The sequence below is a fragment of the Myxine glutinosa genome, chromosome 9 (assembly GCF_964187855.1).
Source record: "Myxine glutinosa chromosome 9, kmMyxGlut1.1, whole genome shotgun sequence".
NCBI classification, from domain to species: Eukaryota; Metazoa; Chordata; class Myxini; order Myxiniformes; family Myxinidae; genus Myxine; species Myxine glutinosa.
In genome coordinates this window covers 104,591,968-104,616,366 of record NC_136269.1, presented here as the reverse complement: position 1 = coordinate 104,616,366, position 24,399 = coordinate 104,591,968, and the positions used below count along the sequence as shown (strand labels likewise).

Below are 24,399 nucleotides of genomic sequence, written 5' to 3'. Positions count from 1 at the left end.
GTAACATCCATCTTTACTCCCGTTTCACCACACTCATCGAGCGTAACGGAGATGGAAGATTGCCAGGAAGCATCTAACCACCGTATGGCCACATGTGAATAGAAATTCACACACACATAATTTCTACAGATGCAACACTTTGCCTGTGAAACAAGAGGCTGAATGTTTATGTTCTAGTTGACACTCGAACGTCATAGGCTAGACAGCTCAAAGGCAAGTGTGCTCCCTTTGAGCAATCTGTCAGCTCGCACAACCAAGTGTGAATAATGACACACTCCATTGCTTTTGAATATAAAATTTAAGCAAAAATCCAAACTTCATCGACACAGCACAGCTTTGCCATTTTTCTTTTCTTCGCAGCTTTTATGGTTAGCATAAGCAGGGAAGTTGTAATTTTGGTATTAAACACAAAATCAACCATGGAATGTATCTTTGTGCAATTGCCGCAACAAAAGCTTGCAGAGGAGATCATAGAGGTTTCATGGAAAGCAAGACCAGATGGCCTGGGGATCTGGCAGAGGCACGGACTTGTGCCTGCAAATTCCAAATGCGTGCCCATATTCCTCCAGCCAAAAGCCTAATGGACTTGTGGCAATTTCAGGCTGGTCTGGAGCTATCCATGATGTCACTGTCTCTTTGGTTTATCTTAATCTCATTGGTCAATATTCGTACCACTGGGAATTCCATGCAAAATATTTTCCTTGCCAGCTAATGCCCATGAGGAATGTCTGGCATTAAAATTGATATAAAATTATATAACAAAGAGAAAGACCCTGCTGCCTCTCATGACCAACATCAATTTCCCAAAGTTATTACCTGACATAACCCCACCACCCCCTGAACCACCACAAATGACTCACCCATTAAAAAAGCCCCAAAACTCACCCCATCACAAGCAAATATTCTCACTGCCCCTCTCCCCTCCCTAAACCACAGATAATTAATTTGCCAGTGGCCATTATAACTTCAGAGATCAAATGCTTATCTGAAACAAGATATCCTCACTATACACTTTCCTCCCACTTATCCTTGTCCCAAAGTTCGCACGTCCATTGCTCTTACACCCATATCAAACTCGCTCCATCCCACGTCCCATGAGACAAGCGAAGATTGTCATCACCATCTTGGGCTTGACTTCCACCAGGTCATCAGGCAAGGCATATACTCGTGCACCAATCTTCCGTGCCATGGAGATGGCATACCTGGCAGAACAATCATTTTGCTTTTATGACTCAAATCCACCATCATATGATTAACAAATCAAGCTTTAAAGAATGTGCAATTTGACCATACAAATAAGATTTGGTATATCAAAACTATAACAGAAGTATTTCAAACCAAGTGAATGGGGAATAACGTTAAATGCTGCAGGGATCTAAATCAGTGTGGTAATGCAGTGTTATATGTGGGTAAAAGTCAACATCTCCATGTCTATGATCAATGCTGGCAATAAATCAAATAAAGTAACACCACAGTGCAAACCACTCCATACATGGTGCACCTACAAAGTCCTTTGCACTTCCGAGTTGGTATGGCTGAGACAGCTACGAGCCTAAGTGACCTTGAGTGGCCTTGAGCAAGAACCTCACCACCCATAGGAGCAGCAGTGCCCCCAAGTAGGTGAAGCCTGTGAATCTACTCCATTTATTCTCTCGTGGAGTAAACTTCAGGATAAACGTTCTCTTGCCACCCTATGAAGATGACCTTGGACTGAACCACATTGACTAATATTGTGCAACTACAAGAAGCAGATGTGACTCGATACAATGGTCAAACGAGTTCATCAAAAATAGATATCAGGAAGATCTTGCCATGAATCGAGGAAGGTTGGAAGAGAAAAACGTTACCCTTCTTCAAAGTCCTAGTGGTACCATGTCGTCGTTGTTGTTGTATAGCCCTGGACAGTTATCTCGACCAAGCGATCAATCTCATCGGAGCGACGCATAGATCCCCCATATCTGGGATGGTGTACCTCCGCCTTCACGAAGTCAGGGTGGTCAGGGCCACGGCAGAGTAGAGAGAAGAGGTAGAGAGGAGAGTGTGAGAGTGTGAGAGTGTGAGAGAGAGTGAGAGAGAGTGAGAGAGTGAGAGAGTGAGAGAGAGAGAGAGAGAGAGAGAGAGAGAGAGAGAGAGAGAGAGAGAGAGAGAGAGAGAGAGAGAGAGAGAGAGAGAGAGAGAGAGAGAGACAAGAGGAAAAGGGCCGGTCCATAGAGATCGATCAGCACTCTGACCATGACTGCGCTGCCTTGGCACATACAGAGAGGCATCCCTGGTAGTTGTAATGGTACCCTGTTAAATACATCTCTGGAGCTGCTCCCGGCCTCCATCCTCTCCCTCCCCTGAAGTGGAATTACAGGTGACTGCTCAAGACAAGGCTCAATGTCTTAAATCGATGTCTGTCTCCAAATCTCATGTACAGTACTTGACAAATCCCTTTCTGTCCCCACCTTGTATACCTTGTGTCCACTCTGCTTTTGGGACACTTTTCACCTGAGGAGGTAGATAAAATTCAGGAAAGCTTCGAGTCTGCCTCAGTGACGAGCCGAGATAGAAATCCCTTGGATTGCTCTCTCGAACTTGTGCTTCCTCTTCAGTCTCCAATCTGCATCCATTTGCAGGCTGCCATGTTACCTTTTCTCTTCTCCTCCTCATCGTCCTCTTCATTCATCCTCCTGTTGCATCCAAAAGTTGCCATACTGCCCCGCGGTTAGTACATTGCCTTCTAACATCTGTCACCCCCACTCTGCAATGAACATAGTCTTTGTACAGAAAAGAAAAACAGTGAAATTCTGACCAACACAGGAAATGGTCATCTTGAATCATATTGAAATAGTTAATTGCTTTAACATGTTGTTGAAAGGATGGAACTACCTTTCTTCTTCAAAGCTGCAAAAAGGAAAGAATAATTGGAGGGACAATTCCAAATCCCACTTGAGGGTATCAAAACGAAAGAGTTTTGTTGTTATCTTACAGATTATGTCGGTAAAATAAATAAATTAAAACATCATTTAATTATTTAAAATACTGAAATAAACGATTTACTCAAAGACCATTTTTCTCCAGTTGTAGAGCGTGCCATTTGTTCAAAAAGGAGCAATAAGGTCCGACTGGCGATTGGTGTCAATGTTTGTCAACATCAGGTACCCACTAAAAATATGGCACAATGGAATAAATTGGTCCCACAATTCTAGATTGGCGATGAAAACAACAACAACAAACAACAACAACATGCATTTTAAAGGCCATTTTCCCTGCAAGAGCGGGGGTTAGCCTTGTGGTCCCCATGACAATCTTCTCCATTTTGCCCTATTTTCTGCATCTCTCCTTGTTAACCCCCTTGCCCGCATTTCTTCTTCCACCATCTTTAGCCAAGTCTTTCTCGGTCTTCCCCGTCCTCTACTTCCTTCTACATTCATTTCCATCACTCTTCTCAACCAGTCACTTTCATCCTTCCTCAACACATGACCAAACCATCTCAACCTGTTCCTCTTCACAGCATCAATCACAGGCTCTATTCCCATCATCTTTCGCAATTCATCATTTGTCTTCCTCTCTCTCAACGATACTCCACACATCCATCGAACCATTCGCATTTCCACACTTTCCAAATTCTTCCATGCATATCTCACTCTAGCAACCGTTGCCGAGTCTGATCCACCTTCTCCATTCAGAATGTCTCCGAGGTAGCAAAATGTTTTCACACCTTCCAGCTTCATGCCGTCTCCAAGATCCAACTCAACATTTCCTCCATCTGCAGCTCCCTCTGTGCACACCTGACATTTGAATGTAGCTGCCACACTGGTTAATGACCCTCTCAGACCACTACATTTTTGATGAACCCACTCAGCGCACATTGTACATTGAATGGAGTTCACTCCGACACCCTTCCTGCACACAGCACAGGGCCACTTCCCAGTTCTTTCCACCTCACCACATGCTTTACCACTTGCCATCACCTTCGTCTTTCCGATATTCACCTTCAGACCTTTTGTCTCCATACATTCCTTCCACTTGTTCATCTTTTCCTTCAGTCCATCCATACTTTCCGCAATCAACACTAGATCATCTGCATACAACAACTCCCACGGTAAACCCTCCTTTACGTTCTGAGCCAGCACCTCCATCACTGCTACAAATAATAGTGGACTTAGTACCGACCCCTGATGCACTCCCACCTTCACCTCAAACTCACCATTGTTCCCGTCCTTTGTCCTTACCGCTGTGCGCGCTCTTTTGTACATTGCATTCACTACTCTGATCAACCATTCCTCCACTCCTAACTTCCTCAATGCCCATGTCAATACTTTGCGTGGAACCCTATCGAATGCTTTCTCCAGATCAACAAACCCAAGAAACAACTTCTTCCTCTTTTCCATGTACTTCTCCTGCAACTGCCTCACAATGAAAAGCACGTCTGTCGTTCCTCTTCCTGGCATAAATCCAAACTGCATTTCGTCGATCGTCACTTTCTTCCTTATCCTCCTCTCCAACACCCTTTCCAATACCTTCATTCCATGCTCCAATAACTTTATCGCTCAGTACGAGCCACACTCCAGAGGGTCACCTTTCCCCTTGTATATAGGGACGAGGGTACTCAGTTCCCAATCCACTGGAATGCGGCCTTCTTTCACCACCAGATTACAGATCTCTGTCATTCTCTTCACACCCCAACTTCCTGCTGCCTTCAACATATCTCCCACAACTCCCGTCGGCCCTCCCGCTTTTCTACTCTTCATTGCTTTTATCGCTTCCTCAACTTCCTTCTCAGTTATCTTCTCTGCCGGTCCTAAAACTGGGTTACTCTCCATGTTGCCATCCCATTCATTCTCTGTATTCAACAGCATTTCCATATATCTTTTCCATCTTCCTTTAATTCCATCTGGGTCCACAACGATTTGTCCCACTTCATCCTTCAAGCAACCCACCCCCATCACATCACACCTCTCTTTCGCTATCTGCTTTGCAATCCTGAATACTGCTCTCTGACACTCTTCCGAATCCAAGCGTTCTCCGAACGTTTTCCTACATGCCTCCTGCACCTTTGCGACCTCTTTCTTTGCAGCCTTCTTGGCTGCCTTATAACTTTCATGCTCTGCTGGTTCTGCTCCCGTACCCTTCGCCTTCTGCCACTCTTTGAACTTCTTCCTCTTCTCGTCAATCCTCTTTCCAACTTCATCGTCCCACCACCATGTTTCCGAGCGCCTCGGTGGTCCTTTTGTCCATCCACATACCTCACCAACGGCTCCCAACAGACTAGCTTTCATTGACATCCAACCACCTTCAAGTTCAACCACATCATCCTCGACCCTATTCAGCCTCTCTTTTAATGCCTCCCTTACTGTCACCTCTTTCAACCTCCACAACTTCATTCTCGGTTGGTACTTCACCCGCCGAGCTCTCCTCGCACCTTTCACCCTTATGTCGCAGACAAACAAGTGGTGCTGTGAAACAGCCTCGTCCCCCAGGATCACCTTTGTGTCCTGGAGGTGCCCCCTATCTTGCCTACGCACCATTAGGTAGTCGACGGTTGTCGTCGACCCACCTGACATGTATGTAACAAGCTTATTATCCTCTTTCTGGAACTGAGTATTACAAATCAACAAATCAGCTCCATCAGCAAATTCCAAAATCCTTTCACCTTCTCCATTTCTCACACCATATCCGTAACCCCCATGAACTCCCTCAAAACCATCCATACTCCTTCCCACATGTCCATTTAGGTCTCCTCCTACCACAACAACGTCCTCAACTTTCACGTTTTCCATCAGCTTCTCTATCGCACACCAGAACTTGTCCTTCTCTTCATCGATCCGACCAACCTGCGGAGCATATCCCGAGACGACGTTCACCAAGAGCTTTCCAATCATCATTTTCACCATCATCAACCTATCACTCACTCTGGTCACACTCACCACACTGTCTACAAACTCCTCAGAAAACAGGACACCAACACCATTCACGCCCTCCGGGCACCCTTGCCACACAAACTTGTATTTCTGTCCCTGCCTACCCTTCACCATTCTCACACCACTTCCCTTCCATCTCGTCTCTTGCACACAACATATGTCCACTCTTCTTCTGACCAATACTTCCACCACTTCTCCTGATCTCCCTGTCATTGTCCCTACATTCCATGTCCCAAACCTCAGAAACCGATCTCCACTTCGGGCTGTACCCTGCCCATATGTCGTTGTAATTGTCATGGTTCTCTTTTTGAGGCAATATTTTCATGGCCGGATGCCCTTCCTGACGCCAACCCTCTTAGTCGCCTCTTACGACACGCAGGTATACGGTGTACCTATTCTAATCCAGGGTACACACATTGGCGATGAAAACGATGCTTCATTTAAATCTATATAAAAAAAAGGAACGCCATTACAGAAAAATACATGATGGCGTTACTAACTTGGCATTGTCCAGACGATCCTCATCAGAGAGGTCCTGGGTCTTAACCAGGTCGTAGCGAACACTGCCAGGCTGGATAGCATCTATGAGGTCGAGCACAAGGATGCTGTTGCTGATGGCCTTGTCCTGATGAAGAAAGGAAAAGGTTGAGCAAGAGGTTAGATGATGATGTTGTTGATTTAAGGAACTAAGAAATGGTCCCAATTGCTGAAAACTACCAAGTTATATGTTTCTGGTGTTAACGTGCACCTTGAAACTGGTAATTGATGACGATTTTCCAGCTGTCTGAAGAGTGCTGTTTATCCAGTGAAAAATGATCTCATCATTAACCTTCTCCCCTTTTCCCAAGTCCTCAAGAACTTTGAGCGTGTACCTGGACAACGAAAAAATTCGAACATTATTATGTAAAACTATTGAATATGACAATAATAATCGAATTAGCAATGGGCTGACAGGATAGCCTAGATGTATGCATACTCGCTTCTAAGCTGTCTAGCCTAGGTTCGAATACCGACGCAGCTATAAACTGCCATCCGGGCCGGGTGATTCATCAATGTGTGCGTGGTCACTCGGATTGACGTTAAAAATGGCGTCCCGTCTGCTGGCATTCTTTGGTGGATGTTAAATATCCCACGGTGCCCTTCGTGAAGAGTAGGTGAGTTATCGACGGCACCATGAACAAATTCCTGCTATTACAAATCCAAATTCCACTATGAGCAAACCAGCATAAGGCATCGATTGCATCAGCCTTGTGCTGCATACCAATAAAGAAGAAGAATCGAATTAGAAATGCTTGTGGAGTTACCTGCGCATAAGTTGCCAGACAAGAGCGAGGGTCAGTGTAGCATTTCCTTCATTCAGGTCTTGTCCGCCGATTCCCACCAATGAAAACTTGCTGTCTTTTCCCAACGCCACTGCGTAGTTACAGTTTTCTAGCTGTAGGTGAGAACAGTGCAACGTAGGTAAATCGAACCTTTCTGCTAACGGTTATGTAAAATATGGTGGGTTTACTAAGTTGCAAATCTAACGTGACATGTGTTGAGCAGTAAGTGCAAGAATAAATGGAATCGTTGTGTTTTCAGCTCTTCCATTATCCTAAACATCAGTAAGATAAACAACAGTACTGCATTGTGCAACCTGGATTGTTACCTTTTTCATGTTTGCTCCAAGCTTGGGATACGGTGGCTTGTTAACTTTGTTCCAATCTACGTTGGTTTTGATGTTCTCAAAAAGCTGGAAGATCACGAGTGCATCTGTGAGATCGCTGCAAATAAAAAAGGTGCTCTTGTTTTAATCACAAAAAGTGCAACACTTAACAGAGCTAAGTGTACTTCAGCCCCAAGAACAAAGCGCATGGTCATACAAAGCTTGTCACATTAATTTACAAGCACCTTGGCCTAAACGAAAGGCGAAAGCCCATGGCCATACAAAAACATATACAGTACACCCTAACCCAAACAGCAAGAATGCATGGTCATACCATCAATCTTATCAGTTTGGCCTCAAGAGAGGAACCTTGCTTCTATTTATTTAACAATGTTAAGGACAAAACACTATTTAACAAAACAACATAACAAAGTTAAGTACACGCATTTCAGCCATAAGACCAACGTACACAGTGAAAGAAAGTTTTTCTAGCGAGTACATGTGCATTTTGGCCCGAAGGCCAAAGCAAAAATGTTTGGGTTCTGGTGAGAGCGACTGTTTTCATCAAAGAATGGGTAAACAAGTACAGATACATCCAAAGTACACCACTCCCATGTCAAATAAATAAATAACATATTCTCCAGTGCACAGCACATTGAGACGGTATTGGGAAGGAGAGGTGTACAATAATTTATTGATTAATTGTGTAATTAAAATGAATAAATAATAATGGTAAAATAATTAATTTCTTAATCAGTTGGCTAATAGCATAGCTAATAGCTAATAATAGCTAATGAATAGCATAGCTAATAGCTAATACCCAAACCATCAGTGTTTTTCATCAGAAGCTGTAACTTTTTGGAAATTAATTAAATAATTAAATAATTAGGAATTTTTTTGATTGATTGATGAATCAATTAATAATTAATCGATTAATTGATTAATCAATAAATCAAAAATATCCTTTATAGCCAAATCACTTGGCCACTAACATGTCCAAATATCAAGTTCCTAGCTCAAAAGGTGCCTGAGATATTGCCCAGATGAGCAAGAAAATAAATAAGTGATTAATAATGAAAATAAAGAAATAATAATCATAAAATAATTAAATAGTCAAACATAAAATAATTAAATTATTAATCAATTGGCTAATAGAATATCTAAACCACCACCGTTTCATCCGACTCTGTAAGGAAATAAATAAGTACTTAGTAAATCGATAATAATTAATTAATGATTTGATTTATAAAAAAATAAAAAATACTGTTCACTATTTTGATTTGACTGTTCAAAAAATACTGCCAAAGCACCTGTTCACTATTTTGCCGAAATTTCAGCTTCCTAGCTCAAAGGATGGTTGAGATATCGCCTGGACAAACAAACAAGGAAACAAGAAGACGTCATGCAGAGCACGATACTTGCAAAATCCACCCCCTCCCATCCCCTACCCCCCCAAAAAAGGTTGCAATTGCTCCAGCAAATTGTCCATTTCATCAAGATCAAAGTTGACGATCTTGATCAAAGCTCGGGCCAATAGGATAAAAAGTGACGATTTTTAGATTAAAATTGATTTTAGAAGTTTGACCTAGAGTTGAGCTTTGACCTCAAAAACAGTTTGTTTCCCAATTCAGTGAGGCACTATGTAAATGTTTTTAAATTTTCAAGTCAATCGGATTGAAATGGACGGTTTTTCAGATGAAAATTGATGATTTAGGAAGTTTGACCTTGACCTTTTGACTTCAAAATAGTTGGTTTCCAAATTTAGTTACTCAATATACAAATGGTATTTATTGTTCTATTTTCAAGTCAATTGGATTAAAAATAGCGATTTTATAAATTTGACCTCCAGATGACATTTGACATCAAAATCAATAGGCAAGGCGACCTCTACAACTTGTTTCATGACGATCTGTTTGGAATTGTGACCTGTCGGCTGGTGACAAACAAACAAACAAACAAACAGACAGAATAACAAACGCAACCGACCAATATACTTGAAAAATCTTCGATTTTGCAAGTAACAAGCAAACAAACAAACAAGCGGAGTGAAAACTGAGTACTCTCTTTCAGCAGGCGTCATCACCGGGCCCCCTTCGGTGCCCGGCAATGACGTCATGCAGCGACTGGGGATGGAATAGGAAAGGAGCGGTGCACAAAAGTCAATCATTATAACATAAAGCCAACTCTCAGGTTTTCGGTGTGAGTCTCATGATTTTATCTCCAGTATCACGCTCTCACGGCCACACAAGCTAATCTCACTGGTTTGTCGGCCTTCCAGAAGCTTCCTTTTCTCGCATTTTCCGCTTTCTGCGCCAGTGATTACCATGAAGTTGTCTTGTATGTCATTGTTCGAAGACGTAGCTTAGAAAAAGGTATATATTCGTTTAGGCCAAGATGCAAGATAATATCACAAAGGTGAATAAATAATAATGTAAATTTCTCTAATAACTATTCTCTTGCAACTCTACAGTTATTTGCAAAAAGTATTTCATATCTGAACATTTATTACTGCCGGTATTCGTTGGTGGATATTAAAGGTCCCACGGTGTCATTCGAGAAGAGTAGGTGAAGTGAAGAAACTGAACACATTCCAAATTCCTGCCATGAGTTCCTGTGTCAAGTGGTGCCCCATCCAGGATTGTAACCCGAGCCATAGAAACTGCTTTGGCATCACCGACGCTTTGTATAGAGCATGGTACATGATCTGATCTGAAGCAGGATAAAAATCAGTTTCTGGTTAATAAATATTGAGAAACACCATGATCTTTGAAATATTCTGTCGTTTTTGGAATATTTTGTATATGTACATGTACCATCTTCTGCCAGTATGGAAACATTTTTTGGGAAAAAATAGCCAAATCAGTGTTGTAAGGTAGTGCCTCAAAACAGCTGAGAATACACCAGAGAGCACGCAAACCCTGAGGCTTTTGGGGCCCTAAGGTGGGGCCTGAACCCCACCCATTAAGGTTTGGCTTGCGTTTTTGTTGCGAGCCGGAGGCATGGCACAACCAAGCCTCAAGATTTTTTTTACCTTGACAGATTGGCAAGCCTGTCATAACAAAGCTAGGGACATGTACTTCGGTCCTATAAGACCAATGTACATAATCCAACGAAACTTGTCAAAATAACACACATTCACTTTGGCCCAAAGGCCAAAGTTCATGGTCATACAAAATGCCTACATCCAAGCCCACAGGGCCACAATGCATGGTCATTCCTCAACTTTATGAGTTGATGTTGCCCTGTTGAGCAGATTTTATGTATATAGAAAGAATAGTGCAATCCCAGAAAGTTGAGCTGGCAAACCGTCCCATGAGAGACTATATCCAATCGTAACTCTTCAATGGAAAGGTAACCGTGAACCCATGTGCCACATTAGCATTTCCTGCAAGGATCCTGAACAGCAGGCGGTGCGCAAACCATATCCAAGATGCTAAGACGTCATTAACCAGTTGATGATTATTTTTAAATGCAACCAGGGAGTAAAGGATTAAAGGTAAAATGGACCTTCAAGCTTGGTTTTGCAGTCTGTGAAAGACACAGAACCCCCCACTGCTAAAGCCTGCTACATAAACGTAATTCCTGATGTTTCCGACTTACTGTTTTCAGGATTACTCAATGTGCGGCCTAGTCAGTTTTTACTGTTGTATTAAAGCCTTCATAATATAGGCGAGTGTGTTTTCAACATGTGTGTTTTCATCCTCAGATCTGTATGCATCATAGGAACAAGCATTGTGAAAGCTTGCACCTCTGTATGCAACCTGCAAGGTACGTCTCAGGAAATCTATAAACTCAATAATTGTGGTCAACATATCAAGCCTTGGTGTTGTTGGTGTTCATAAGTGCCCCCATCTGAAACAAAACTACCTTATATTAAAGTTACAAATTAGTTATGATGAGAAAAAAAATAGACATGGGATGGGAAATCCTTTTCCTGACAAATCTCACACTCTCACTATGTTTCTCCGAAAAGACCGTCTGGAAAACCCTCCCATCTACTTTCTCAACAATCCTCTCCAAGAAGTTCTGTCACTCAAGCTTTTGGGTCTCACTATCTGCCATGATCTTTCCTGGGAAAACCACATTTCCAAGCTGGCCTCCAAAGCCAGTCTGCGACTGGGCATCATCCGTCGTGCGAAGTCCTTTCTGGGAACTTCTGAGCATCTCACCACATATAAAGCTTTCATCTGCAGCTCAATGGAGTACTGCTCTCCCCTCTGGGCCGGTGCTCCAGCCTCACACCTAGCTCGGCTTCACGCTGTAGAAACCGAGGCTTTTGGAATCATTGGAAACTCCCGCGATGAAGCTGATTCTGAGGGCCTGGGCCTTTCACTCAATCACCACAGGAGATGTGTGGGCACGTTGGGCATGGATGGGCACGTTGGTGGTCTTTCTGTCTTCTACCGACTCCTCTCCGGCCTTGCTCCCCCTTCTCTGTCTGTGCTCTGCCCCCCAAATATTCCTTCAGGACGCACAAGATCTGCCAGCAACCCTCTTCTGGTGAAACTGCCAAAATCAAGACTCTCTGCTCACCTTCACTCTTTCATTCCTCGTTTTCCCCGCCTCTGGAACAAAACTCCCTCACTCTCTTCAATCCCTCTCCTCCCCCCAGGTCTTTAAAACAGCTGTTCACTACCATCTCTTCAACTATCAAATTCCGTTTTCTTTCCTGAAAGTCATTGCAGTGTGAATTTGTTTATCCCGTGTACCCCGCCCCAGCCCTCTCTCTTCCACAGATACCCGATGTCCCTGTTCTCTACTGGTGTTGCGCTTCCTTCTCTCTCCCCCTCTTGACTCCCGTTCCTTTTATTATATGTTATATGTGTTAGCTCTTACCCGAGCCTCGACTTACTATACAAAAAAATAAAATAATAAATAGCATGATGTAGGGAAAGGCCAGGGAAACAGAGAAAAGGTTTCTCAACAGGGTCAGATCATGTGACTTCTGGAAATATTTTCTTTTGCCAAAAGGAACATTAACAGACAAACAGGTATTGTTTTACACTACACACAAGACAATAAAGAAGTCTTTATGGCAAAACCAGCATGAGTGCATATTTCACAAATCATGGGTTTGAAAAACGTTTTCCTTGGCTAAACATATCGTACAATGATGGACTTTACTTAAACCATGTCACAGTTAAAGGAGTCAATCAGAAGTGGGAATAATTATCACCTGGAGGTGAGGTTGATAGCTCTGGCTGTGACAAGAAGTACGATCCCATTGCCAGGTGAGGGTATTAATCTACCTGTTCATGCAAATGATTCCATGTGTCCTACTAGTATAATTGCCTACCTATTACAACTTTTACCTGTAAAGATGATTTACGAAGGGGTTGACCCCAAGAGAGTTCATCCAGTTGCGGAATGTCCTCTCCTCCCTGCTCTCTCCTGTTTGGCACAAGTTAAATCGGAGCTCAGCTTAGCTGCCAGTTAGCTGAATTTTATCTGATCCCCTCTTAGCCATGTTATTGCGTATGTTTGCATTGCAGTTTGTAATCTAAAGTGCATTTTAACCTTGAAACCTTAAAAACGAACTCAGCATTTCTCAAATGTAACACAATTCCAAGACAAGATATTGTATGAATTGAAGGGCAGAGGAAAGTTGCAGGGCGCAGGTATGCCACTAGGAGAGATGGTTCACCTTCCAGCAAGCTCCAATCAATGTCTTGGTTAACAGGCTTGCTAAGTGCTGGATACTTGTTGAAAAGGTTTGCAACAAAGGCCAGGTTCAGCTTAGGGTTTCCACTGACCACGTCTGCTGGAGTAACAAACTGACGGCAACCCAGCCTATCTGCTTCCTGAAGCATGAAGTCGGCACGTTTCACATCATCCATTTCCTGTTATATGAGGTGGGAGAGGCATTGCATTAAGGTTGAAAGGAGCAGATTGGGAAGAAACTTTCAAAAACTTTTGAAGTCATTGGCCTGATACAATGTTATGCACATGAAAAAAACGAGTCTTGGCAATGTAAAGATAACTAGAGAGCATCTGAAAATGCAAAGCCTGTCCACGTACGTTTGTATTCAGACTTATTATTTTTCTTCCGTGGCTCAAAATAACGAAAACAATTTTTTAAAAAAATTATAAAATGAAAATTGATGATTTTATGCAGCCTTGACCTTTGACCTTTTGATCGAAAAAAAACCAATCGGCTTGTAGTTTTTGATTGGTGAACCAATTCAGTGACCCAAAAGGCAGATTCTTAAAATTTCAGGTCAATCGGATGAAAATTGGCAATTTTATGTGATGCTGACCTCTGACCTTTTGATCAAATTATTAATTTGCCTTCTCCATGTTATCATAATAAAGCTTTGTTAAAAATTTGATAGCAAAACGCAAATGGTAAATTTAAATTTCAGGTCAATTGGATGAAAATTGTTCCTTTCATGTGACGCTGACCTTTTGACCTTTTGACTTTTTGACAAAATTATAAATTTTCCTTCTATGTATTATCAAAAAAAGCTTAAGTGAAAATTTGATGACAAAACTCAAATGGTAAAAAAGTTACGGCCCGGACAGACACACACACATAGACGACACACAGACAGGCACACAGAAATAATTACAAAATCCCGTCTCCTGCTGTGCAGGGGACGGGCTAACAACAACGACAACAACAAACAACATCAACAACATCAACAACAAGAAAGATTAAACAAAATCAGGGAGATGAATCACTCAAACTTGACTGATCTCTCCATACAGGTTGCTTCTGACAAACCAGATGTGATCTGCTCAACAGAAACTTTCCTCCTTCATGATGCCTCTGATGCCTTGGTATCTCTCCCAGGTTACTCCCTCCTCCGGTATGATAGACCTGAGCCTTGTCCTGGAGGTGGGGTTGCTATCTTTATAAAAAACTCTCTTCCTCACTCGCCCTCCACTGCCCTCTCTCCACCTCACCCCCAGGAATACCTTTGGCTACGGCTTCCCCTTCGCTCCCACCTTTTGTTCATATGTGTGTTGTACCGTCCACCAAACAGTGATGACTCCATCTACATCTCGCTGTCTGATAATATGGACCAACTTCTATCTACCCATCCCAACTCTCTCTTCCTCATATGTGGTGATTTCAATTGTCACCATGCCAGTTGGCTGGGTGTGGGTACCTCTCTCACCAGCCATGGCTCTTCAGCGAAGGACTTCTGCGACTCACTGGGACTGACACAATCTGTCAATTTCCCGACCCGGATCTCAATCAACGGAGCATCTTCTCTTCTGGACTTGGTTATGACTAACTTCCCTGAAAATGTCTGCTGCTCTTCTTCTGCTCCAATCGGCTCATCTGATCATGTGCTTGTCAAAGTGGACATCTCTCTGACCATTCTCAGAGAGCCTTCTCAGCGTCGACGAGTCTGGCATTTCACTTCGGCCAACTGGCATGGTCTTCAAGCAGCCATCAATCATCTGGACTGGTCTCCCATCTCTACCGCCTCCGACATCAACTCATCCTGGGAATTCTTTCAAAGTAAATTGCTCTCTCTCATGCACAGATTTATCCCATCTCGTCTTCAGTTGTCATACCCTTCCTCCCGTCCATGGTACACGGAATCTTGTGGTGAGGCTGTTGCCCTGAAACAACTTGCTTTCGTCTCCTGGAAAGCAAATCCAACGGAAGGAAATCTCATTTCCTTTCACAAAGCCCGAAACAAGTGTGTGTCCACCCTCAGGAGAGCCAGGAAACAATATCTCACCGTTCTCAAGACCGAACTCTCTTATCTGTCTCCCTCTTCCAAATCCTGGTGGCGTCTGGTCAAATCTGTTTCTGGTGTTTGTTCCCCCTCCATCCCCTCCCTCACCTCAAACGGCTTAACGGCGGACTCCGCACGTGAAAAAGCTGAATGCCTCAACTCTGTGTTTGCCTCTAAATCTTGTGTCCCAAACCCATCCCTCTCTGTACCCACCGTACCCAGTCGTACCCAGCTGCTCCTGGACTCTGTGTCCTTTCCTCCTGACAAGGTGGAAAAGTTTCTGTCAACCCTCGACTCTGATTCTGCAACTGGTCCTGACGGCATCAGCCCACGGGTCCTAAAATCATGTTCTTCCGCTCTTTCACTCCCTCTTTCTGTTCTCTTCACCCTCTCTTTTGCTCAAGGTCATCTGCCATCTGCTTGGAAATCAGCCAACATCACCGCTTTGCACAAAAAAGGTGCAAAAACAGATCCTAGCAACTACAGACCAATCAGCCTTCTCCCAATTATCAGCAAAGTCATGGAATCCATCATTGCTTCAGATATGAAATCTTTCCTCTTCTCCAATGGCTTGATCTCTGATCATCAATTTGGTTTCAGACCTGGTCACTCTACTCTGGACATGCTGCTTCTGCTTTCTCAACAATGGATGGAGGTCCTCAACGCCAAACAGGAAATTAGAGCTGTCTCCCTTGACATTTCACGTGCCTTCGATACGGTCTGGCACCCTGCTCTGCTCACCAAACTCTCCTCCTTTGGTATCCATGGAAATCTCCACGCATGGCTGGTGGACTTCCTCTCTGGTCGTAGTCAACGTGTGGCCCTGAATGGGTTTCTCTCATCTCCTCTTCCTGTTCAGGCTGGAGTTCCCCAAGGTAGTGTTCTGGGCCCTGTGCTTTTTCTGGTCTTCATCAATGATCTCTCTGACTCTCTTGAAAATCCTCTCTATCTCTTTGCTGACGACTCTACTCTCTGTCGCTCCATTCCTCATCCCTCAGATCGGCAGTCTGCAGCCTCCTCGCTCTCTGCAGACCTGGACAAAATCACAGACTGGGCAAACAAATGGAACATGTCTTTCAATCCTGATAAATCTCACACTCTTACGATGTCTCTCCGAAAAGACCGAATGGACAACCCTCCCATCCACTTTCTGAATAATCCTCTCCAAGAAGTTCTGTCACTCAAGCTTTTGGGTCTCACTATTTGCCACGATCTTTCCTGGGAAAACCACATTTCAAATCTGGCCTCCAAAGCCAGTCGCCGACTGGGCATCCTCCGTCGTGCGAAGTCCTTCCGTGGCACACCTGAGCTCCTCACCACATACAAGGCTTTCATCCGCAGCTCTATGGAATACTGCTCTCCCCTCTGGTCTGGTGCTCCTGCCTCACACCTAGCTCGTCTTCACGCTGTTGAAACCAAAGCGTTCAGAATCATTGGAATCTCCCGCGATGAAGCTAACTCCAAGGGCCTTTCACTCACTCACCGCAGGCAGGTTGGTGGTCTTTCCGTCTTCTACCGACTCCTCTCTGGCCTTGCCCCCCCCAGCTCTCTCTGGGCTCTGTCCCCCAAATATTCCTACAGGTCGCACAAGATCTGCCTGCAACCCTCTTATGGTTAAACTACCAAAATCAAGACTTTCTGCTCACCTTCACTCCTTCATTCCTCTTTTCTCCTGCTTCTGGAACAAACTCCCTCACTCTCTTCAATCCCACTCCACCCTCCAGGTCTTTAAAACAGCTGTTCACCACCATCTCTTATCCTCCCCCATCCAAAACCTTGATCTTTTCTACCCCCGCTAATTTCGGTCCCCTTGTGTTTTATACCTCCCCCCCCCCCCCCCCTTCCCATGCCTCCTCCCCCCAAGCCCTCTCCCTCACACACTTCTCCCTGCTCTCAAATGTTGTGGTTGTGTGCTTCCCCTTCTCTCCCCATCTTGTCTTCCGCTCCCTCTTTTTATATATTTTGTTTGTCTGGTTGATTTGTTTGTGAAATAAATGTTAGCTCTTTCACGAGCCTCGATTCAGTATACAAAAAAAAAAAAGAAAAAAAAAGAGAATGTCAAAGTTTATAACACATGACAAATTCAGGACATTTATTGATCAAAATATTCAACACGTGACAACTGATTACAGCTAAGGCACATATAAAACAAAAACAGGAAGGAAGTAACCAAGAAATACATGCATAAAACACAAAACCACCATATTTCTGTCACCATGGACCATAACTCAGTAACTCACCCTGCAGCCAGACATATCAATGGCAATACGTTGTTCCCCCTCCTTGTCCCCTCTCGGCGCGATCTGGTCCAGCAGGTGATAGTAGGCACGCGAGTCCTGTGTGACGGGAAAGGTGAGGCCTAGTAAGAGAGGGTTCCCATAGCCCCAGAACCCAACCCCCTCCTTGAAATCCTGGTGTCGAGTGTGCGCAGAAACATGATACACAAAGCATTCCCCACCCCTGTCCCGCTCTTCAAGAAAGGAACACTGAAAGTCAGTCAGGAGGCCTGGCTACGAGCCAAGACCTACAATGTTGTGTATTTTGCTGTCCGTTTTAGAGTCTCAGTAGCAGTATTTGCATTGCAATTTCCACTTACTTGCTTGCCAACTTTTACATGTTTGTCAACTTTTATAGTTATAGCATTTCACATTGATTACATAATCAGTGTCTCAATTGTTGCGTCTTCTGAAAAGAGCTCAAGCCTGAAACAGCTCTCCAGGATCAGCTGTTAATATGAGGTTTTCCCAGTGTTTCACATGACCAACATGTGTCTTTTTACTTTTACATTGTTCTTCAAGGATGGGCAATTAATCGAAGAAAGAAATTTTCGTCCTACCAACAACAGTTCACATTCAATCCATCCTTTCTGGCTCCAGGTGATAAATCTTACCTCTACTTTCTTAATTTTACCAAACTGCTTAAACACAACCCATTTCGGTTATCTTGGCCCATCACCTTGATATCAGAACTGAAGTTGTGGATGGGGGGACGTCCTGCATGATCTAGATGGTAGTTCACCCAGCGAAGAAGTAGCTCCTCTGGGGAGAGACGCATCAACTCCTCCAAGCTCTCCCCATCACGTAGAAGAGCAACCAAAGCTGCGGGAACCACGGTGTAATAAAAGGTAAGCACCATTTACAACAAGAACCACATTTAGAGACCATTTTTCCACGCAGAGCGAGGGTTGGCCTTTTTTGGGCACCGTGGTCCCCTTTTTGAAGCAATGTTTTATGGCCGGATGCCCTTCCTGCCACCAACTCTGTTAGTCGCCTCTTGCGACACACAGCGAATTACCAGTGAACTGGTACTCAATTTGCCAACCTCGGAAGGATGTCAGGCTGAGTCAACACTCCTGGCGTTAATTGAGCGATCGACCGGGATTCAAACCCAGGATCCTAGGATCCCAAGCCGGCACCCTAACCGCTAAGCCAACACCAGGCTCACCATTTAAAACAAGGATTTATTATAAAATGCACGGTATGCCACGTGAAAACGATGGAGTGCAGCAATTAATATAATACATGTTCCCTTACATGTCTTTGGTATGACTTGGCCGGAGTTCGAACCGCCAACCTCCGAAACTCAGGGCGGACATTCTAACCATTACGCCACCGAATTGTGGTCACCAATAAATATATTGTTTTTAGGAATGCTAATAGAGGATCACAAGACAAAGAGAAGACAGCGTTGCCAATTGTTCCGGAAGCACTTATGCTAAAGTTCCTGTGCTAGTAATGCTGCACCTTCGTTGCTGGAGATCTCAACATGGGACAGCAATCCGATCTTAATGACCTGCCACAGCAGGCCTAACACCAGGTGAGGTTTTCCTTCCCGCAAGTCCTCAGCACCAATGTTCACGACGTGGCAGCCGATAGCTGAAGCGGAGTTCAGGGCCAGATTCAGGTTTTCCTAGAAGAAACAATTAATGCATTTTGGAGCCTGGGTTAGTCCTGTGAATGCACATTATGTCTGGAAGTGCAAGTTAGGCCCAGCTTCAAATCGACAGTCTGGCAAAAGCAGATCTCACAATCTGCATACATTGTACCGAAATTGTAAAAGCAGTCAATTTCTTCTTGTTGATTGTTCGCTCGTCGATTGTATCTGGAACTGAATTGTTGATCATTTTGCTGAAAGAGAGGAAGAGGAGGAGGTTCTTACATGCAAGTTGAAAAGAAAGACAATCAGCAGCAAATACAGCGAAGTTCTTCTTAAACCGTCCATCCACATGATGTCTCTCACCTCAGAGGGCATTTAAACTTTTTAAAATAGGAAATAAATGCTTGAGAATAAAAGTGATTAATTATTTTTATGTCTGATCTAATACATACAATTTTCCTGTTTGAACATTTCTTTTGGCATCTATATTTCGGCAAATTATTATATGTTTTATGTGTCTGTTTATGTTTTTTGTGTTTAATGTGTTAGCTCTTACACGAGCCTCGATTTTGTATACAAAAAAAAAAAAATTGGTCTGGAAAGGCAATGACAAATGTCCCAAAGTATTAATTGCCGTGAAAGTGCTTTGGAAGATCGAAACCTCCAACAACGCAACAAGGAGTATTAAACCTGGTTGCCTTGTGAAGTAGAATATTAGATTAGTTTGTCATGCATCTTTCCAGATTGTGCAAAGTACTTGGCTCCAAAAATATTGTTAAATCAAAGGAAGGAACATAATGTTTCATGGCATATAGAGCACAACGGTTTATACGTATGCTATCTCACCAACCTACCCAACACCCCCTACCCACAATCTCCACCGATTTTTCCTTTCCTCTGAGTGAGCCTCAACAAACCACTTCAATTTCATCACATACATAATAAGTAATGGACTATTTTCCATATTGGTAAAACACAGCTGAACAACAAAATATTAAACAAACTACACTGCAACGTTTGCTGATGTCAGAGTGTTTTGGCTTCATTTGGTTGTTTTTGTGTTTTTTTTCAAAACAAGAAATTCTTCCTTCAAGCTGGAAAAACATCAACACAGCTACAAAAGAATGTGACCTCACACTAAAAAAAAAAAAACGATGTTGCTATCAGAGATACAGAAACTGGGAATCTTGTCCATGTAATGTTTTTGAGAAAATTACTATAAACTATTACCAGTTTTACGTTTAGTCCCACATGAGTATTACAGGGATAAAAAAATAAATTCAGAAACAGAATCATAACATCTAATGATATCTTTTTTCATTTTATATCCTCGTGGCATATATATATAATCTATTTTTTTTTTTGATAAACTTAAACAGGAATTAAATTCCTGTGTGGGGCTAGTGTGAAAAATTCTGACTCAACCCGGGACTCGAACCAGGGACCTCCATCACTTTCGCGGCAACAGCCCACTGCTCGTGATTATATATATGTGTGTATATATATATATATATATATATATATATATATATATATATATATATATATATATATATATATATATATATGTATATATATATATATATATATATATATAGTGCTGGGCGATAATGGCGATTGGACAATAATCGTGCTTTAGATTTACTAGCGCGATAATGCTATTGGAGATTAATTATTGCAATAACTGCTGCTCATGCTGCAGAAGGTAAATCACACCTTGAACCCATGGATATTTACTGTGTATTGACTGCATTTAGCTTCTCTCAAAGGATATACCTGTATTAAATGCAGCTCTATAAAATAAAGGATGTGATATAATATGGAGTGTATATTATCTAAGATGTAATTTAAATGGTATATCATTAAACAATAAACGTCGAAACAAAAACAACTACTCAAGGCACCGATGTTTCCGGTGTCGAAATCAGCGATCCGTCTGAGTTTGCTTTGTCTGTGCACGAAGGTAAGCACTCAAGGCAATATCATGTCAAACGTCAAGAAGATGAACGTCCTCGGTGTGCGGAATTTTGGCACCGAGGACAAGGATAAGCAGGTAATCTCGTTCTTCTCTTCTTTTACCATTCTCGTTGGACCGAACGAGCAGGAAACACGGTGTGTCAAGCGTTACATTTATTTATTTGTTTATCCCCTTTTTAGCTCACCTGGACTTTAGTCCAGTAAGCTTATGCGATTGAGCAGTGTCCGTAGGTAAGTCAGTCAGTGAGCTAGTGAGTAAGTGAGTTACTGAGTGAGTGAGTTAGTGGGTGTGTGAGTGAGAAAGTGCGTGAGTTAGTGAGTTAGTGAGTGAGTGAGTGAGTGTGTGAGTGAGTAAGTGAGTTTGTTAGTGAGTGAGTGAGTTATTGAGTAAGTGAGTTACTGAGTGTGTGAGTGAGAAAGTGCGTGAGTTAGTGAGTGAGTGAGTGTGTGAGTGAGTGAGTTTGTTAGTGAGTGAGTTATTGAGTAAGTGAGTGAGTTAGTGAGTAAGTGAGTTAATGAGTGTGTGAGTGAGTAAGTGAGTTTGTTAGTGAGTGAGTAAGTGAGTGAGTTTGTTAGTGAGTTTGTTAGTGAGTTTGTTAGTGAGTGAGTGAGTGAGAGTGAGTCTGTAAACACTTCAGTCATTATCGCTTGAACCAAACACACAATTTTGTTGAAACTTGGCCACAAGCTTCATATCTGATGCCTAACGAACGTGTATTTACAGCATCAACATCTGCGCTCATTAAGGTGGTATACGGGGGTGTTTTTTACCCCCCAAAATAAGTATTTGCTCTCTTCTCCGAAACTACACACACAATTTCAATGGAACTTGATCACGATCTTCATCGCCCATGATGTACCAAAGTTTGTTTGTTGACGGCAATAAAAATATCAGGGTCTGAGAGGGTCAGTGGGGGGTTTGAGTGACTGTTGCTCCTGATCCAGGTGAGGTTCAGGACCCGCAGTCCTATTTTGTCAGGACATAGGATTGCTTGGCATTTATTATTCACGAAGCTCCACATCAAAGACGTTATTTTAAATGTCTGAAGATAATCATATATAACTTTCTCCACAAATGTCCCAATTGGCAAGCAGCTTGCATGTTGTGTTCCGTAAGCTAGCAGCTTGCTTGGTGTGTTCCGTTAGCAAGCAGCTTGCTCGGTGTGTTCCGTTAGCAAGCAGCCTGCTCAGTGTGTTCCATTAGCAATCAGCCTGCTATCGCTTGCCAAGCCAGACGTTCCATATCAACCACTTTGCAAACTGCTCATCCAGTCACTCGGCAAACAGAGCAAAGCAATTTCTTCCAGGTAAAATGAGGTTTGACTTTAAACAAATTGCAACACAATGATGAAATAAAGAATACGACCGAACACACATAACTCTATGGCTATTCAGTTTGTTATTGTACGCTACATGGCTGTCAAGGCACTAATTACATTGTTCATATTATCACGATAATCGTGATAATGAGGCCCATTATCGTGATAAAGGTTTTTCCATTATCGCCCAGGCCTAACACACACACACACACACACACACACACACACACACACACACACACACACACACACACACACACACACACAGTATATATAATATATAATATACATATTCAGATGTCGTGATGAAAAATGTGGTAGTAGTTTTTGATTTAAAAAAAATCCTTGCCTGAAAATGACCAACAGACAGCAAGCACTAAAGCAGAAAAATATTAAACAGAATCTAATCAAAATTTACAGAGCTTTATGTACAGTCATCTTTCTATTGATTGAATAGTTTGGCAACCATCTTGGGTTATTTGAGTTTTTTAACCCTTTGAGTATGGATGACGTCCAGTGCTGCAACCCGCGAAAAACTGTTGTGTATGGATGATGTTACTACACGTCATCGACTATACCTATAAATATATCGTCAGTACGTGGTTTTTTTTTTTGGTTTTTTTTTTGTATACTGAATCGAGGCTCGTGAAAGAGCTGACATTTACTTCACAAACAAATCAACCAGACAAACAAATTATATAAAAAGAGGGAGCGGAAGACAAGAGAGGGGAAGCACACAAACACTTGAGGGCACACAACATTTAAGAGCAGGGAGATGTGTGGGAGGGAGAGGGCTTGGGGGGAGGGGGTGGCAGAAGTATCAAACACAAGGACACCAAGGACTTCCAGGACAGAAGTTGGTATTTCAAAAAAGTGGAATTGGGGTGAAATTAGCGGGGATAGAAAAGATCAATGTTTTGGATGGGGGAAGATAAGAGATGGTGGTGAACAGCTGTTTTAAAGACCTGGAGGGTGGAGTGGGATTGAAGAGAGTGAGGGAGTTTGTTCCAGAGGCGGGAGAAAAGAGGAATGAAGGAGTGAAGGTGAGCAGCGAGTCTTGATTTTGGCAGTTTAACCATAAGAGGGTTGCCGGCAGATCTTGTGCGACCTGTAGGAATATTTGCTGGACAGAGCCCAGAGAGAGCTGGGGGGGCAAGGCCAGAGAGGAGTCGGTAGAAGACGGAAAGACCACCAACCTGCCTGCGGTGAGTGAGTGAGAGGCCCTTGGAGTTAGCTTCATCGCGGGAGATTCCAATGATTCTGAATGCTTTGGTTTCAACAGCGTGAAGACGAGCTAGGTGTGAGGCACGTGCACCAGCCCAGAGGGGAGAGCAGTATTCCATTGAGTTGTGGATGAAAGCCTTGTATGTGGTGAGGAGCTCAGGTGTGCCAAGGAAGGACTTCGCACGACGGAGGATGCCCAGTCGGCGACTGGCTTTGGAGGCCAGATTTGAAATGTGGTTTTCCCAGGAAAGATCATGATAGATAGTGAGACCCAAAAGCTTGAGTGACAGAACTTCTTGGAGAGGATTATTCAGAAAGTGGATGGGAGGGTTGTCCAGTCGGTCTTTTCGGAGAGACATCGTAAGAGTGTGAGATTTGTCAGGATTGAAAGACATGTTCCACTTGTATGCCCAGTCTGTGATTTTGTCCAGGTCTGCAGAGAGTGAGGAGGCTGCAGACTGCCGATCTGAGGGATGAAGAATGGAGCGACAGAGAGTAGAGTCATCAGCAAAGAGATAGAGAGGATTTTCAAGAGAGTCAGAGAGATCATTGATGAAGACCAGAAAAAGCACAGGGCCCAGAACACTGCCTTGGGGAACTCCAGCCTGAACAGGAAGAGGAGATGAGAGAAACCCATTCAGGGCCACACGTTGACTACGACTAGAGAGGAAGTCCGCCAGCCATGCGTGGAGATTTCCATGGATACCAAAAGAGGAGAGTTTGGTGAGCAGAGCGGGGTGCCAGACCGTATCGAAGGC

The 24,399-nt window shown here is 43.2% G+C and overlaps 1 protein-coding gene across 2 annotated transcripts in view; it reads right to left on the bottom strand.

Annotated features, from left to right (window-relative positions):
- Positions 1-279: 279 nt before the first annotated feature.
- Positions 280-24,399, bottom strand: part of LOC137435137 (plastin-2) — a 70,275-nt gene continuing 46,155 nt past the window's right edge. For both annotated transcript variants that reach the window (XM_078784625.1, XM_068128658.2), the window contains exons 6-16: positions 19,291-19,372; positions 18,989-19,154; positions 18,201-18,343; positions 17,486-17,581; positions 13,196-13,391; positions 12,864-12,942; positions 7,555-7,669; positions 7,211-7,341; positions 6,655-6,778; positions 6,407-6,531; positions 280-1,202 (exon numbers count right to left, since the gene is read on the bottom strand). In XM_078784625.1, coding sequence (XP_078640751.1) covers positions 1,070-1,202; positions 6,407-6,531; positions 6,655-6,778; positions 7,211-7,341; positions 7,555-7,669; positions 12,864-12,942; positions 13,196-13,391; positions 17,486-17,581; positions 18,201-18,343; positions 18,989-19,154; positions 19,291-19,372 — 1,390 coding nt within the window. In that variant the 3' untranslated portion in view covers positions 280-1,069. The remainder of the gene's footprint in view (positions 1,203-6,406; positions 6,532-6,654; positions 6,779-7,210; positions 7,342-7,554; positions 7,670-12,863; positions 12,943-13,195; positions 13,392-17,485; positions 17,582-18,200; positions 18,344-18,988; positions 19,155-19,290; positions 19,373-24,399) is intronic.